Raw genomic sequence first — 18,885 nt, 5'->3', positions numbered from 1 at the left:
ATCACAATTATGTATGAAAAATTCATATATTCCCTTCAGTTGCTTACTATGAACACCATTTAATCTCTCACATTTTTTTTTCACAGAGCTATCTGGGAAATTGACTTTATATGGAGAGATTTAATTAAAGATTGCTTCTTCTGAATTTCAATTTGAGTTCTAGATTTAATCTTTACTTACATTTTACAAGCAGGAGAAGATGGAAATTTCTGAAGTTCTGCACATAATGAATTCACTGAAGAACATTGGTTTGTTAGGTGTAGATGAGTTAATGGCATTTCTAACTCTACTAGAATATATAAAAATTTAAAAAATCATGTTACATAAACATTGAATAAAATTATGTATAAATTCATAACTTTTTGTAAGCAACTATTATGTTTGATCATTGTGTTACAACAGAAATTTTCAATCAAAAGAAATTTGGGTTGTTTGAAACACAAAATAACAGTTTTAAATTTCCATCTATATAAAGGATTACACATATACCACATGGTGTCTCAACTATATACTAGTGATTTTTAAAAAATACATTGGCAACTAAACTTTATTGTTTACTATATAAGATAAATTCTAAGACTTTATGTGTAACAATGTTTTCAATTCTGACAACTTATGTTGTCAGTACTTAAGAGGTAGTACTATTTTTATCTCCATACTAAATACTGGTGATGTTAAACAAATAGTATTAATAGACAGTAATTTTTCACCTTAAAAAGTATGGAGTCTAGGTGGCCTAGCACAGAGTTGTATCTTTTATAGGGTGGGCTTGAAAAACGAATCCTCATTTATCATAAGTAGTCAGTGTGTTTCTGTCACTTTCATAAATAAAGCAGTATACTTCCAAATAGATGATTAATATGATCAGATATAAATGTAACTAAATAACAGCATCATCAACATAGTTAGGGAGCAATACAATCTGGCATTACACTGGAACAAGAGATGATTCTGAGATTCCAAATTTGGCAGGATAGTGATAGTAACAATAATGATGGGATTGCTTTGGGGATTAAAAAGTTAAATTTACAAAAGTATAACAAGGGTCAGCAAGACTGCTAATACTGAGGTAAAATATAAAGTTCTTTTTAACTGAGCTATAAAATTACAAGATTTCTATTTTTAATATTAATGCTATTTCCTCCATTCCTCTTCCTCAATCTTTGTAAATCTCCTCTTTTGATGCTAGAAGGATGTTAATGATAGTAACAAATGTAAAGGGGTAGATAAAAGAACAACTTGGCTTGCAATAATCAAATTTTATACATGAAAACTGTCTCATAGTAGACTTTATATGTGAATGTATTGAACTTTTACATCATATATAGGTATCCCCTGATAAGCTCCATGATTTATTCAAAATTTCTACCTGGTTCCTTGTACTCTGATTCACATTGACTTTGAATGGCCAAAATTTCTGTGGAGCTGCATTTTATATCCTCAATGTAAATTCCATGCTTGATAGTAAGATCTGGGAAAAAAAAAAAAAGGAAAAAGCCTACTACCAGCAAAAGTACTATGATATTAGTTTTTCTGTAGTCTTGTTCATTCTTCAGTGGCAATGATTCTGAGGAGTCATTTAGTACACCATCAGGGCCAAGTGAAGGCTGGGAGTGTAGCACCACAGTCATTCAGTACATTCACCTGTCCTTTTCCATTACCATGCATAGATTTGTGTCCTTCTAACAAGCCCATGGGCCACCTGCAGTTTTGAGCTCTGCTAGATTTTCAAGTTCTGGTATAAATTTGATCTATTTACTTAGGTTGGCTTTTCATTACCTTGCCTGACTTGTAGGCTCATCAGTAATCCCCTGATTTACTCTTGTCCGCAAGAATTCCTTCAAGTCTGTTGATGGCAATCATCCCTATTCTCAATGGATATCACAAATCCCCCTTCACTCCTCCCTAATATTATTTATCTTCAATTATTTCAACTGGAATGTATGAGAGGACAGTTAAATATTTGGGCTCAAATTATATTAAAAGACTTCGACAATATTTACTAGTCTAACTGGGAAGAAACCATGTAAATTCTAGGTTATGACTCTCCCAGTCATCTGATTCCATGAATCATAACCTTACTCTGAGCTTCTAAAGTCAGCACAGAAGTTGTTAGTGCTTTGTCACTATGTATAAGAAAATAACTCAAAAAAAATTAATACTGTCATATGTGTTTTAGCTCTATTTTTATAATTATCTTGAAATGGTTTAATTAATTTCAGAGACATTTTAAGCTTGCAAGTGTATAAAGAGGAGACAATGACAAAAGTGTCTTATCAATAATTTTGAGATTTCGTTGTGCAAACTTACAGGACACTTTAAAAATCTCAAGGTTCAGAAAGAAGTTTAATGAACAAGAATTTTTATAACAAACATTATTAAGTAGTTCTAACAAGTAATAGATTTTAAATTTAACTCTCACCTCTTCTGAAAAGCTTTTCATTTTCATCTACATAATTTATCATTTCTGGCATTAAGTTTAATGACTCCTTCAGTTCTGAGAGTGATGGAATATCAACTTCTTGTTTGAGGCTTGCAGATATTAAGAATTCACACTCAGGCAAAATTGATGCCTGAAATAACATATAGGTAAAACTAGTTTTTAGTGAGGTTTTCCAAATAAATATTTCTGAGTTCATAAATAGATACATTTGCTTAATTGGTGTACCAAATTTTAAACTAAACCCACACTCAAAAACTTTAATGCTCTGCATACATTTTATTTAAAAAGTAAATGTAGCAGCCAAAAAAATATATTACAAGCAATGTTCTCTCTGAGTAATATCCTTCATGGCCACCGATTACATTAGTGACATACAATATCCCTAGATGCAGAAGTATCTTCTTTTATGTTAATAACAAATTTTCAAAATTCTAAATTAAAAACAATCACTGCAGCAAATGAGAGCTGGTGAATGGAGAAGTAAAAAGAGCAGATGGAATGGAATGGATCTTTACTGCATTCCACAGAATTTATTTCTCTTTCATTCCTACAGAACTGGATTCTTCAACAAGTGAGACTATATGTGCATAACTCTCAGAATTAACAGGGGAGGAAGAGGGAGACTGGAGAAAAGGGGCTAATAGGTGAATTAATTATTTTACCATGTGTGTTAAAGTTTTTAGTAAAAAGAAAAAAAAACCTTTAAACGCCTTAAGACCAATATATATATGAACACTTAATGTCCTATACCAGGTATATTGATTAAAATTAAAAAATTCCCTATACCTAGGCTGTACACCAGACCAATTAAATCAGAATATATCTGAGTAGGATCCAGGCTTCAGAATTTTATTAAAATTTATCAAGTACTTCCAATGTGTAGCCAAGGTTTAGACCACTGTCTCTGAAGTAAATTTGACTCTTTAATTGATACACGCTCGATCCGTTATCAAGTCTTTTTAACTTGACAATAGTAAATGGCCAATGTATATTACTACATCTTGTAAAAGTGTGATTTACTAACTTTTATTTAAAAATTACTGAAAGCAAATATTACAGCTTCATTTAAACCTACTGTATCTTCTAGCTTCTCCTGACAAAAGTTCTCTTTATCCATGTAAAAATCTTCCACAAAATCTTTCATATCTCCTTGAATAGAGAAACACTCCCTTAACAAAAAAATAAAACATTAAATTAGTGTTTACTAAAAGCAAGGTACATACCAAATGTAGTTAATCAAAATACATAGTGATTAAAATTAGAGTTGAGGTAACCAATGATAAAATACTATGATTGATAACATCTAGACTTGTGAGCATACAAAGAATATTTTCTTCTCTTAAAAATATTCACAACACTGGGCAACTAAGTACCTGAAAAAATCAGCTTCTGTGAACATCTGTCCTTTGAAATCCAACAGGGGATCCTTTACCAAAAATAGTTTTAGCCTACTCAACAGAGTATGCGAAGTTGGTAGCTGACTTCTATAGGTCATCAAATTATTTACAAAAATTATTTCTTCATCAATATACAAATCTGAAAATAAATAAGAAATATAAAGGAAGAAGAAGAAATCTAAAAGTTATACAAAAGGATCTAGATAGTTACTGTAGTCAGCCATTGATACAGTCGGGGTTTTCAAACGCATTTTTAAAATTTATTTATTTAAAGTATAGATGATGTACAATATTATATGTTACAGGTGTACAATATAGGCGTTCATAATTTTTAAAGGTTATACTCTATTTATAGTTATTATAAAATATTGGCTATATTCCCTGTGTTGTACAATATATTGTTATAGCTTATTTTATCCATAACGGTCGAACACATTTTAAATTCTCTAGTTCTTCACTGTGCTGTGCAAATAAATCATGTAGCATAGTACTGGTACACAGGCAGAAGCTCAATAAAATGTAACATTATTTAGTACACTGAGTAGTAACCAAATGTCCTGAAAGAGTTGTAAAGGCTCATATTTTTTTCCAACAAAATTAATCAATGGAGGAAAACACCTTGTGGTCTTATGCCTCAAAATAGCCAGGGTTAGCCTCAGCAAGATTGTAAAGAAATAAAAGCATTTGACTCTTGCTGACCCTAGTGTTTTCTTCTCTGTAAGATTTTATCTCTTAAGGTCTCCAATTCATCCCCAGAGACTGACATGTAGGGAATGGAGATGGTCTAAAAAGCCTATAAATGAGGTCAACTCTGGTTCTAGCACGCTAAGGTTGTTCAAACATGTTTGTTATAAAATTAATTACGATGGAAGCTGTGTACTGAAGTATCTACTAGAGAAGTGTGACACAGCTTACATATTAGGAAACACGACTGCTAACAGTTAATTGTTGGAATAGGTTTCTCCTCTCTATCCCCACCCTATCATGTTTGGGCCACTTTAGAATCTTAGCTAACAGTGTCAGTGCTTTAGCAGTTTCTAGGCCCAGGAGGGAACATAAAACCTACTCCCATTCCTCAATAATCTCTGAGTGGAAAAAGAAAGAGGAAAATATAAACTCAGATGAGGAACTACTCAGAAAACCAAGCTCCCCAAAGCGAAAGCCACCTCGAAGGGGAAGCAATGGTCTCTTGTTTTGGGCAGTGGCCTTTCAGTTATGTAATTTTAGAATGGTATGAGAGAAGGATAGCATGAAGTGATGTCTCCCATGACCAGCTACATCACTGGTATACATGTGCTTAATAAATATGTGGTGTAGAGTAGAGAGGCAGGGACCATCTCTTTGCCTAGTGCTAACTTAAAATACCAAAAGAGAACTTGTTGTGTAAACTAGCCTCCTAAGAGATTGTTTATCTGTTTATTGGAACCTGTTAAGTTCTTGACAATCCTGTGGCCAAGAGCTTCCCAAGCATGATACACAGCAGAAAGCTAGCCAAAATCAGTTTCATGTCTAAGCAGGGTTTAGCTGAGACGATTTAAAGACGGTTTGTTCGTAAATCCATTCTGTAAGTACTAATGAAGTCATGTTAACAGTAAAAACCCAAACAGCATTCATTTATATCCCCATCTCCACCTTCCACTTTCAAACACAGCCCCTCTAGCCATCTTTCCTTCCTACAGGCTCATCTTGGTATTTCTGGGAGCCCATGAGGATGCCTCATATCAGTTATGAGGTCTTGTTTTCTAACCACCTTTTTTTTTAAAAAATGTCTTTATTGGAGTATAATTGCTTTACAACTGTGTGTTAGTTTCTGCTGTATCACAAAGTGAATCAGCTATATGTATACATATATCCCCATATCCCCTCCCTCTTGTGTCTCCCTCCCACCCTCCCTTTCCCACCCCTCTAGGTAGACACAAAGCACTGAGCTGATCTCCCTGTGCTATGTGGCTGCATCCCACTAGCTATCTATTTTACATTTGGTAGTGTATATATGTCCATGCCACTCTCTCACTTCGTCCCAGCTTACCCTTCCCCCTCCCCGTGTCCTCAAGTCCGTTCTCTACGTCTGCGTCTTTATTCCTGCCCTGCTCCTAGGTTCTTCAGAACCATTTTTTTTTCTTTTTAGATTCCATATGTATGTGTTAGTATATGGTATTTGTTTTTCTCTTTCTGACTTACTTCACTCTGTATGACAGACTCTAGGTCCATCCACCTCACTACAAATAACTCAAGTTCTCTTTATGGCTGAGTAATATTCCACTGTATATATGCGCCACATCTTTATCCATTCATCTGTCAATGGACACTAAGTTTGCTTCCATCTCCTGGCTATTGTAAATAGTGCTGCAATGAACATTGTAACCACCTTTTTCTGTGGTGGAGCCACTTGAGGGCAGCATCACACCACAACTAATGTTCTTTATAACTATCAAAGGTTTTACCAGGGGTGTTACTTCCTTATATTCTAAGAAATCCAGCATACCCTGGATTTCTTACCTTATTACCACTAGTATATGTACCAACACAGATATGAGGAGACTGTTTTCCTCTATTGTAGAGGAGTGTTAAATTGTCATGAGGAAACAAAATTTTGGCTAGTTAACTACGAAAAAAAGCAGAAGGAAACAGGTCTACTGACAGGAAAGAAGGTAGGGTTATTCTTTGCAGAAGATACTTTTGTCTACTTAGAAAACCCAAGATAACGAAATGAAACAACTGAGTTCACTAAAGTGTCTGATAAAAAATTATAAAATCAATGGTTTTCAAATATATATATATAAACCTAGTCAAAAATTAATGGAAAAACTCGTTCATGATGGCCACAAATATGCAAATATTGAGGAATAAACAAAAATGTGCAGAAAGTATATGGAGGAAACCATAAAATGTTACTGAGGAGCATTATCAATCAATCAATCAATCAATAAACTTGAAGAAAAGGCAAGATAAACCGTTTTCCTGGCTAAAAAGACTAACTATGGTAAAAATTCTAAAAGGTACCAATAACATTTCGATATCTCAAGTGGTCTGTCTTGGAACTTGGAAAACTGATTACAAAGTAAGTCTGGAAGAATATAGACGTGAGAGTAGGAAAAAAATGAGGAGACTATTAATACATGTTACACTAGTGTATTAAATAGTTAAAACTGTATGATATTGACACAGTAATAGGTAAATCAATAGAACATAATAGAAAATCCAGAAACAAACAGTAATGTGGATGAGGATTTGGCATATGATGTAACTGACATTTCTAATCAGTGGGGAAAGGAAAGAGTATTCCATAAACAATATTGGGACAACTGCCAAAACATTTAGGAAAAAAATTTTTTATTTTTACTTTTAAACATATGCTAAAATCTTGAAGAAAACCTCAAAAAAATATGAATAAATATTTATTTAATCCAAGGAAGAATTTTCTCAGTATTAAAAACAATGAAAGAAATCATAAAGGAAACACTGACAGGACTGGTTAGGTTCAAATTAAATATATTTGGGGCTATTGATATCTTTGATACATAAAGATAAAATATAAGAATAGAAAAAGAGACAAAGAAGAGAATCATCTCACAACATAAAAATATGCAAATGAACACTAAACACCAGTAATTTTAAAAATGCAAGTAAAAATATAATTTTTTGCCCATCACATTGGATAAATGTATTACAACATCAATAGTAATGATGATAAGGCTGGCATGAATAGGGTATTCTCATACCATGCTAGTGGACATATAGCCAAAAAATGCTTACATCAATAATTTCATTTCCAGAAATTCACTCTAAGGAAATAATTGGAAGTGGAAACATAATGCAAAAAATTAAGAAACAGAAACCTTATTAAATAGAGTTGGGAGATGATCAGGGGAAGCTCTCATGCTCTGCTATGATAGCAGAGCCCAACAGAAGGAAGACGCCTCTTCTTTCCTGGCAAGGACTCAGCCAATGAAAAGCCATAGACTCTTCGTTTACTATAGCCCTCCCAACTTCCTTTTCCCATCTATAAAAGAGTTCCCCTGTTGCTGGGCAAGGACTTACATGTGGCTCACCATGGTTGCAGACCTGGAATTGTAATTCTCTGCTGATCCCAAATAAACCCATCTTTGCAGGAGAAATATCTGGCTATCTATTTATTTCAGGTCAACAATACATTTAGGAACCTACTTTAAATTAAAAACAACATTAATTGGGAAATCTATAATACATGAATAAGATTAAAAGCTGCAGTCATTAAAAGCCATAATTTGGAAGAAAACTTAAATATATGGTGAAATGTTCCCAAAATACTGTTAACATTTAAAAATACTATAAGGCATATACAATAAGATCACAATAGTAAAACAATTTTGTTTAGATTATAGAATTATAAGTTTTTAGTAAAGGGACATTCTATATACTTAAGATGTAGGAAAACATAAAATTCATTAATAAAATTTTAAATGAATGAGGACTGATAAAATTCAGTCCTCATTCATGATCAAAAGCTCTTAGCAAACTCGGAATAGAAGAAGCTTCCTCAACCCAATAAAGTATGTAAGTTTTTCTAACGTTTTGCCATTGAAAATGATGTAAACATTGAAATAATATTTACATCATTTTTAATGGTGAAACAAAGTATTTCCTTTACTATCCAAACAAGACAAGGATGGCAACTATTACTGCTTCTATTGAACAATGTACTGGAGATCCTAGCCAGCATAGTAATACCAAAAAAGATATAAATGTTGTAAAGGGAGAAACAGATGTCTAATGAAATCACTATCTCAAAGAGAGTCTTCCCACGTTCACTGCAGCATTATTCACAATAGCCAACAACCTAAGTATCTGTTGAGAGATGAATGGGTAAAGAAAATGTGATACACACACACACACACACACACACACACACACACACACACACACACACGCACACAGAGGGAATATTGTTCAGCCTTGAAAAAGGAAATCCTTCCATTTGCAACATGAATGAAACTGGAGGGCATTATGCTAAGTGAAATAAGTTAGAGAACAACCAAAACTACCACATGGTATCACTTATATACAGAATCTAAAAAATTTTTTAAATTAAAAAATAAAAAGCCAAACTCATGGAAACAGAGAGTAGAATGGTGGTTGCCAGGGGCTGGAACTGGGGTGTGGGGGAAATAGAGAGAGGTTGATAAAGGATACACACTTGCAGTTATAAGTAAATAAGGTCTGAGGATCTAATGTATAACATGGTGATTATAGGTGATAATACTGTAGCATTTAAATTTGCTAAGAGAGTAGAACTGAAGTGTTCCCACCAAAAAAAAAAAGAAGAAAAAATAAGGTAAATATGTGAGGTGATGGATGTGTTAATTAACTTGATGGTGGGAATCCTCTCATAATGTATACGTATATCAAATCATTACATTGTACACTTTAAATACATTACAATTTTATTTGTCAGTTATACCTTTATAAAGCTAAAATACATGTGGGTGGTTGATGAAGCTAGGGGGCTGCTGCTTTTTATTATAAACATTGAATAACTATTTGACTCTCTAAACTATGTACATGTACAATTTTTAAAAATTTGTATTTATTTATATATTCCTGGGATGTCTAAAAGGATATTCATAAAAATGGTTACAGTTATTGACAAATAATATGTGAATATTATAGAAAAATTAGTACATATGAACAAACCAACAAATAATAAAAAAATACCCACTGTTTTTATGTCTTAAAGAAATATGTTTGGAATTAACTTATAATTTAGTAATAACTATATTTCTTATAAGACAGAGCAAATTTACAGTATCAATTGAATCTCAAAGTATAATACATTCCTTTAAATTTAGACAGTGAGACCAAAGTATCTATAAATCTGGTAGCAATCAATATAACTGCAAGGAAAATAAATGGAATTGCAAATTTAAATTTATAAAGTGACGTCAAATGACACAGGACCCTTAAGGAGATATAGGATATGGACAATTCATATGTATTTGGGAAACTCAAGCATATTTTCATTCAGTGTATAATAGTTAAAGAAGCTTCTGGTTCTAGCTGATGACAGATTATGAAATTTGCCAATAGATGTTTCTAGCTTGCCACATTAATATAATAACAGCTGTGGTTGGGTAGCCTGTTATTTTTTACAAATCATATCTTTACATATATGTATATATAATTTGATCCCCACAAAATTGTTTATAAGAGATTAAAAGAATGAACTAAAAGAAAGAAATTATAGAAGAAAATTGAAAACCATAAACTTTTTAATAACTGTCAAAATTGTACCACTTTTTAAGAGTAGATTTAGACTATGATCAAATCTTCTGACTCCAAATTCAGGCTCTTCCTATTATAGCATGCTCTCAAGTTTAGTCTTTAATGCAATCTCTATCTTCTCAAATTATAAGAGGGATTTAACTCTCTCTATATCACACACATATTTGCCAGCACTAAAAATTTTATACACCATTTATGTATCTACATAAAAACAGTACTAAAAGAACCAAATTATTTTTCATGTTCAAGCTAAAGCATATCTTAAATGATATTAGCAATTATATAATGGAGACATAAGTTTTTCAATATAAAAAGGGAATAGGTTGTTATACATACAAGAAAGGTAGTTCTCAGCAAGTTTTTACACAGTTGGAAAAATTTATCACCCTCTAGTAAGATGAGAGATTTGGAATATAGTTTGGATTAAATGTATCTTTAATTATTACTTACTGTAAATTTGTAAAAACAGAGTGAATTTCTTGACCTAATTCTGCAACTTTTCTATCTCCACTTTGAATTATGGTTTCATATAAATTAGATAAGACTGAAAATGTTTAGCATATTTGGGAAAATAAAATATAACTCTCACTTAATAATCTACTACTTTAATGTTACACCAGACTGCTGTGTCATCAGATCTGTACATAGATGCTAATATCATTATAGCAATATGTTGTGAGCAACCTATGATCAAACCTCTGAGGCTATTCTCAAGCTCAGCACACTTAAACTCCAAAAACAACTACATTTACAAAAAGGGGATTAATATGAAAGAAAATATTTCACTAATGTGAAACTCAGAATTACAATTTTGTGGGTGAATACCCTTAGCAAAATAAAAAATTTTAAAATCCAATAAAAAAAATCACCGAAATGAAAATTTGTATATTAGTAAGAAATGTTTTATAACAATGGAAATAACAAATGTTTTACCTTGCTTCTGTCCTTGAAGTAATGGACATTTTTCTAAGCAGTTGACAAGTGTAAAGAATTCATTGTAGTCCTTATGGTTATATAAGCTGGCTTCTTCTACTTCAGTTTGGGAGTCTGGGTTTGAACTTGGAACAATTTCCTCAAATTCACAGCTAAGCTCGGTCACCATTCCTGTAACTGTTTTCCTGTGACATTAGAAAATTACTGATTTTGTGTATGTCCTATTTTAAAACATCTTTATTAACAAGTAGTATATGTTCACTGTAGAAAATTATCAAATTCCAACAGATCCAGAGAAAAATTACCCATAGCTCCACCATTCAAGAGATGAATTTTAAAATTTTGTATTTTCTCAATTATTTTGGAATATTTTAAAATAAAAGTGGATTCAAGTACATAGTATTCTGTAACCTGTTCTTCTTCTGCTAAACAATGAAGCATGAGCACATTTATATGTCAATCAATGTACATTCATTTCATTTTTGAGTGGATAAACAAGAACCCATTGTATTGGTAAATAATAATTTATTCAACCAGTTCCCTAGTATTGGAAATGTAAACTTGTAATTGTTTGCTATTATGAGCAGCAATGCAAGGAATATCTTTGTGCACTTGTCTAATCATTTTCTCAAAATGTAGTTCCTAAAAATGGAAATGATGAGGTTAAAGATACATAGATTTTTAGACTTTGCCACGCATTGCCAAAATGCCCTTGTGCTGGATATTGAATGTCTGCTTTTCCATGTCATTATCCAACCTTTTACATTCTGTTCTACAACCTCGGAGACTGATCTCTGTGAACCAACTAGGCTCCCTTGCTCTGTCTTCTGGTTGCGTTCAACCAGTGGAAGCACTGGCAGGAGATCAAAGGTGGGAAAACAAACAGGTTGAAATATTATTCTTTCCAAATCTTTCCCTCCTGGGCCACAGTTTGGAGAAGTGGCTGCATTCTTCTACCAACAGTTATATCTTTTATCAGACAGCCTCTCTCCCATAGCTGCAGTTCTTACTGTTTTGGCTACTGCTCCTTCAAGCTTAGGGTGGTAACAACTTCCAGCTGTTGTTAGTCCTGGGAACTGTCTTTTTGGCTCCCTTGACACCCTGCCTGTACCTTGCCTGTTTCCTGATTGATCCAGGTATATCTGCCATTGTCTATATCATTGGGGTATTTGGACTTACAAGAGATCTTTCCACTGATTTTTGCAACAGATAAATATATTATTGGCAATTTAGCTACACGTTCTGATATACATTTTTTATGATATCCTAAAATATTTTAGCCTTAATAATTCTCTGTACAGACCGAAAGAACCAAAATCAATATAATTGCCCAATGCAATTAGAGAAAAATAATGAACATGTCATACCCAAATCATATATAGAAAAATCTCTAAAGTTTCTGCTTTACTCTTTAAGAAAATACAACGTACAAGAAAAAATATTTCAACTCACCAAGGTCCATATTACTCATAAGAACACTGATTCCTATGTGGATCTTTATAGACTTCTAAATTTAGTGCTTAGATAACTGCTTTTTAAAAAAATAAATATTACTGACAGAGTCAGTACTTTATAAAAATCCTTTGTACTATAGTTTTGAGAAAACCCCATCAATTCTCTTTCCCTAGATATAAGTGAACTGTAAAGACCAGTATTTCCTGGATCTCCTCCTTGTCCAATATTATCTATTCTTTGTTCATTGGTGCCACTCCCTCTGCCTAACTTGTGGTGCTGTTTCCCAGGCTTCCAGTCTATATTGTCTTTCCATGTCATTCTTTTTGAGTAAATTCATCCACTGCAGTTCACTAATTCCTCAACTTAAATGAAATATTTATTGAGTGTCTACAATGTGCTAACACTTCTTTAGGCACTGGGAGTGGAATGGTGAACAAAACAAAGTTCTTGTGCTCGTGAAGTTTACCTGCCAATGGGACAATAGACAAATATATAAATAAGTAAATAACATAATGTCAGGTGGTGAAAAACTGTTATGAGTGAAATGAAAAGAGATATTAGAACATCAAGTAACAGCCAGAGGGTTGACAAAAGGTATATTTTAGAGAGTGTAGTTAGTAAATGGCTTTCTGAGGAGCTACAGATACCTGAATAATGGTAGGGAGTAAGCCATACAGAGGCTTAAAATAGGGGAGCAAGGTTGGCATAGTCTAAGAAAAGCAGAAAGGTCAGGGTGACTGGAACTGAGTACCACTGATGAAATGGATAAACCACCAATAACTGACACATTTCACAATCTGATTTATGCCTTTAAAAATATATATCACAGGCAAACTCTTAGAAGAAAATATAGGAGTAAATCCTTGTGATTTTGATTTAGGTAAAGGCTTCTTAGATATGACACCAAAAGCACAAATAACAAAAGAAAAAGTAGATAAATCGAACTGCATCAAAATCTAAAAATTTTGTGCTTCAAAGGATACCACCAAGGAAGTGAAAAGATAATCCACAGGAGAAAATATTTGCAAATCACATATCTAATAAGGGACTTGTATCTAGAATACATAAAGAACTCTTAAAACTCAATAATAAAAAGGCACATAACACAATTTAAAAATGGCAAAGGACTTGAATAGACATTTCTGCAAGGAAGATATACTAAAAGCCAATAACTACATGAAAAGATGCTCAACGTCATTAGCCATCAGGGAAATGCAAATCAAAACTACAATGACATGCAATGAGCCACCTACCAGGATGTCTATAATCAAAAAGACAGATGATAACAAGTATTGACAAGATGTAAATAAATTGTAACTTCATATACTGCTGGTGGGAATGTAAAATGATATAGCTGCTTGGAAAACAGTCTGGCAATTCCTCAAACAGTTAAACACAAAGTTACCATATGATCCAGCAATTCCACCATTAGAGAAATAAAATCATATGTCTGCACAAAAACTTGTCAACAAATGTTTATAGCAGCATTACTCATAATAGCCAGAAAGGGGAAAAAAATATCCATCAATCGATGAATGGATAAATAAAATGTGGTATATCCATAAAATGGAATATTATTTGGTCATAAAAAATGAAGTGCTGGGAATTCCCTGGCAGTCCAGTAGTTAGGACTCCACGCTTCCACTGCAGGGGGCAAGGGTTTGATCCCTGGTCAGGGAACTAAGATCCCTCATGCCATGTGGCCAAAAAAAAAAGTGTTGATACATACTACCAAATAGATGAAACTTAAAAACATTATGCTAAGTGAAAGAAGTCAGTCACAAAAGATCATATATTGTATGTATGATACTGTGATTTATAACATGAGATATATATTTGGTCTTCATATCCATTTCTGGCACAGATCTCCTAAAGCCATTGGAATTTCCTAAGTGATGAGAGCGATAAAGTTATCTTTGGTTATGTGAATAAGGTGACTTTTGGAAAGCACCTAAGGATAGGGACTGGTTGCCACAAGAAACAATCATGTGAGTAGAAGATTGGAACTTTCAGTTCTACCCCTCTGACCTCCAAGAAGGGGAGAGGGGCTGGAGGTTGAATCAACTGCCAATGACCAGTGATGTAATCAATCATGCCTATGTAATGAAGCCTTCCTAAAGACCCAAAAGGACAGGGTTAAGAGAGCTTCCAGGTTGGTGAACACATGGAGGTGCTGGGAAAGTGGGGTGATGGGAGAGAGTATGGAAGCTCCATGCCCTTTCCCCATGCCTTGCCCTATGTATCTCTATTATCTGACTGTTCCCTTTTGTAGTAAACTGGTAATCCAGTAAGTAAAATGTTACTGTAATTCTGAGTCTATCTAGCAAGTTGATTGAACCCAAAGAGGGGGTTGTTGGAACCTCCAATCTATAGATGGTCAGTCAGAAGCACAGGTGATAACCTTGCAAACGGCATCTAAAGTGTGGGGTGCGGGGGCAGTCTTATAGAACTAAACCCTTAACATGTGGGATCTGATGCTATCTCCAGGTTGATAGTGTCAGAATTGAGTTGAACTGTAAGACACCCAGCTGGTGTTAGAGCATTGCTTCATGGTGTGGGGAAATCACTACCACTGCCCCCCCCCGCCCCCACTGGAATTGGTGTATGATTTTAGTTAGATTCCATTTAAAAGGAATGTACAGAATAGGCAAATCTGGAGAGGCAGAAAGAAGACTAGTGGTTGTCTGTCCAGGGTAAGAGGGAAAGAATAGGGAGTAATTGCTAATAGGTACAGAATTTCTTTTGTGTTGATGAAAATGCTCTAAAATTGATTGTAGTGATGGTTGTACAACCCTGTGAATATACTAAAAACTGTTGAGCTGGACACTTTATTTTTTAAAAAAAATTTTAAAGATTTTTTTGATGTGGACCATTTTTTAAGTCTTTATTGAATTTGTTACAATATTGCTTCTCTTTTATGTTTTGTTTTTTTGGCTGCAAGGCACGTGGGATCTTAGCTGCCCAACCAGGGATCGAACCTGCACCCCCTGCATTGGAGGGCAAAGTGTTAAAACATTGGACCACTAGGGAAGTCCCAGAGTTGGACATTTTAAATGGGAGTTATATGGATATGAATTTTATCTCAATAAAGATGTTATATAAACCAAACCAGAGTATAGGGAGTGAAGTCATAAAGACTAGGGTTTGAGGGTTTGAATCCTCACTCCAACTATTGACTAGCTACATGTCTGTGGGCAATTGACTTAATCTGAGTCTTAGTTTCTTACATATAATGTTGGGATTGTAATACCCATCTCACATAGTTATTATGAGGTGTACATGAACCAAATATATGTGCAATGTCCTGCATTCAACTGCATTCATCTGAAGGCAGCAAGCCACAGAGGAATAGAGAATGTTGTTATATGTTCTTCCTCTTGCTCTAGTTGGCCATGAGCTCTGTCCTAGAAGCTAGGAAGCTTACTGCATGGTTCTCCATGATCTTTTTGCATTTTGCCCTTGTCTCCATAATTCAGTAGCCTCAACTCCTCCTTTAGCCTGCCCATTAAGATATTTTCATTTTTTTCAAATTTCTATATTTACCCTAATATGTATTTATTTGTTAGGAATTTAACATGTCTTTTCAAGTATGCTCGTGGTCTTTTTTAAAACAAATTAGAATAGTTATTATTTTTATTAGTGCTCTGTTGCAAGTTGCATAGCTGTGACTACAGAAGCTAATTTTCTGTACGCCCTGTTATTTTTAGTGTGCAGTTTTGAAGAACATAAGGTTTTTCAGGACACATGACAGAAAATGCTTATATATGTTAAAACAGTGTACCAACAAATTAATAAAAGTAAAAAAACTGAGGTCTTAGAATCAATATTAAGAAGTAACAAAACAGGAGGAAGAAACAGAGGTGAGAAAGAGAGGAAAAGCAAGGTTTAGGAAATCTAGGTAGTGCTAATGATCAGAATGTTTATTCTTAATTTCCATTAGGTAACAAAGCTCCCGAATTTAAAATTAAATTTTGATGTGGGAAATTTCTAAACCTTCTGCTCAATTTTGCTGTGAACCAAAAACTGATCTAAAAAGTAAAGGCTATTAAAAATTAAATTTCACTTCATGAGACAAACTTGAAATTAGTGATGGCTAAAACACACACACAAAGTCTCGAGGCTAGAAGGTCATGGCTAGTGAGACAGTTTCACAATTCATCAGGGGCTGAGGCTTCTTTTGTTCCACTCTGCCATTCCTAGATTTAGTTCTTATCCTGTATACTCCGAGGTGGTTGCTGGAACCAATTGTTACATCTGTAATCTATCATAACATCAGGAAGGAGACAAGTGAGGAGAAAGACACACCATTTCCTTTTAAGGACATTCTTTAGAAATTGCATAAGCGTCTTTTGATTATATGCTTTGGGAAAAGCTCAGTCACGTGGCTACAGGGAGGCAGAGAAATATAAATTTTATTCTACGTGGTGCCACAGATTCCACCTTCTTTGCCATGGACGTGATCTTGGTACTGCAAAATGGAGGGTCGGATATGATGGGGTGCCCATCCCTTCAGGGCCTCGCATTTCTCTCATACAGGAATCCTTTGTTTGAGCCTGATCATTGCCTTTGTTGAGTAATTATTGCACATTTTTGCTTCTATTCAGACGGGCTGTTTCCTTTGCCTGAAATGCTTTCTCTCAACTTAGTTTATCCTTCTTTGTCCAGCTCAAGCTCAGTTCCAACATCTTTGTGAAGCTGATCTCTCCTGCTTATAAAGGCACAGCCCTACCAATCTAACTCTTAGGGTGAAAAGAAATTTTAGAGAGCATCTTGTATCTTGTAACTGAAAGTAGGCTCCTGGACCAGCAGCATCAGCACACTTAAGAGCATATTAGAAGTGCAGAATCTAGGTCCCAACACAGACTGACTGAATCAGAATCTCCATTTTTAATAAGATCCTCAGTGATTCATATGTACATTAAAGTTTGAGAAACACTGACTCATCATCATTATACTGATACAGAAAGTGAGGATCAGAGAGAGAAAATGACTTGTTGAGGAATCAGTACTTGACTTTTCAAATCAAGTCCACATCTTTTATCTCATAGTGCAGAGCTCTTTTTACTATACTTTTCTGCTTCCTCCCTGCTCTAGAGTTTAATCATGTGATAGATACTTTGTAGTGACCTTATACCTTGTGATAGACCTTTTGATGGTCATTTTATATTATCATCTAATTCTTAACATTGTTAATTTTTTCTGCTCATATATTATCTTCCTAATCTGATTTTTAAATTCCTAGATGACAGAAATAGTAAATTGGGCTTCTCTGTATTTAGAGGCTGGACACATTTAAGTTGGTTATTTGTTTCTTTCAAGAGTAACTGAGGAAAACTTAAATTACTAAAACTGGAAATCTGAACAATAACTAAATCCTTCCTGGGTCTGATCAGTACTCTTTGCATGAAGTGAAGCAGCAGAGTAAATTATTTACATTTGCACTAAAATCTCTACTTTATGTCTACCTGAACATCATAGAATGGGTTAGATGTTCTTCCTCATATTATGCTCTGTGTTCCTATCTCTGGCATTGTACTTCCCACATTCTATTGTAATTATTTATTTATAAATCTCTATTCCCTATTTTCTTGTGTTCTTTGAGAGTAGAGACTGTATCTTATTCATTTTTTATCCTGTATCCAGCATACAGAATAGTATCCAATAAATATCTGATGAATGACTGAACTAATAATAAATAACGTTTTGACAAAGTATGTTAGAAAATAGCCATAATCTGCATTTCTACTACAGGGATAAAAAGACTGACTTTAATATAAAGGATTTTTTATAGACACTTTCCACCAAAAGTTTACTTATTGTTAAAAGCATAATAGTGTCTTGGCTTTATTTCTGTCTTTTGCAATACAAATGCATAGAAAACTGTTAATATGTGATAAATGAGGGAAAGATAAAAAAGAGGCTGTAAATAATTTCGATTACCCCCTCCTTTGTGGTTCAGACTAGGGCTTGTTTTTTGGATAAAAGAAGAAAACCTGTGAGGATGTAAAGGAAAGGATCTTCTCTCTTAGGTGTCTGGAGAATTTACTATTCATCTTCTAGACGTAAAGGGGAAATTTGGGATTAAGGATACATACTTCGCAGGGAACTCCTCCACAAAGAGACTTGCTTTCCGTTGATCCAAGAGTGAGATTTCTGTCATTTCCCTAACTGAAACAGCTGAAACTAGAAAGGAGAATGGTAAACGTTAGCTTCTGGAATTTTCTTTTAAACTTAATACAAGGAAGCCAAACATTCACCTTTTACATTATGGTGTTATCTTTATTTGTTCACAAATGTAATTTTTTCAAGTTATACCAGATTCCAAATACTTAAATAACCATTCTCATTATTACAACACCTACTAAAAAAAAACAAAAAACAAAAACCCGCTCTACC

At 34.0% G+C, this 18,885-nt stretch overlaps 1 protein-coding gene across 1 annotated transcript in view; it reads right to left on the bottom strand.

Annotated features, from left to right (window-relative positions):
* SHOC1 (shortage in chiasmata 1) overlaps positions 1-18,649 on the bottom strand; it is an 87,569-nt gene extending 68,920 nt beyond the window's left edge. The window contains exons 1-7 of the mRNA XM_024757271.1: positions 18,585-18,649; positions 11,035-11,219; positions 3,817-3,979; positions 3,501-3,612; positions 2,423-2,573; positions 1,370-1,471; positions 181-289 (exon numbers count right to left, since the gene is read on the bottom strand). Of these exons, the coding sequence (XP_024613039.1) occupies positions 181-289; positions 1,370-1,471; positions 2,423-2,573; positions 3,501-3,612; positions 3,817-3,979; positions 11,035-11,219; positions 18,585-18,649 (887 nt within the window). The remainder of the gene's footprint in view (positions 1-180; positions 290-1,369; positions 1,472-2,422; positions 2,574-3,500; positions 3,613-3,816; positions 3,980-11,034; positions 11,220-18,584) is intronic.
* Positions 18,650-18,885: the final 236 nt, after the last annotated feature.

This window comes from Neophocaena asiaeorientalis, unplaced genomic scaffold (genome assembly GCF_003031525.2).
Source record: "Neophocaena asiaeorientalis asiaeorientalis breed wild unplaced genomic scaffold, Neophocaena_asiaeorientalis_V1.1 scaffold432, whole genome shotgun sequence".
Classification (NCBI taxonomy): Eukaryota; Metazoa; Chordata; class Mammalia; order Artiodactyla; family Phocoenidae; genus Neophocaena; species Neophocaena asiaeorientalis.
Note: the sequence above shows the minus strand (reverse complement) of the source record. Positions and strands in the feature narration are given on the sequence as shown.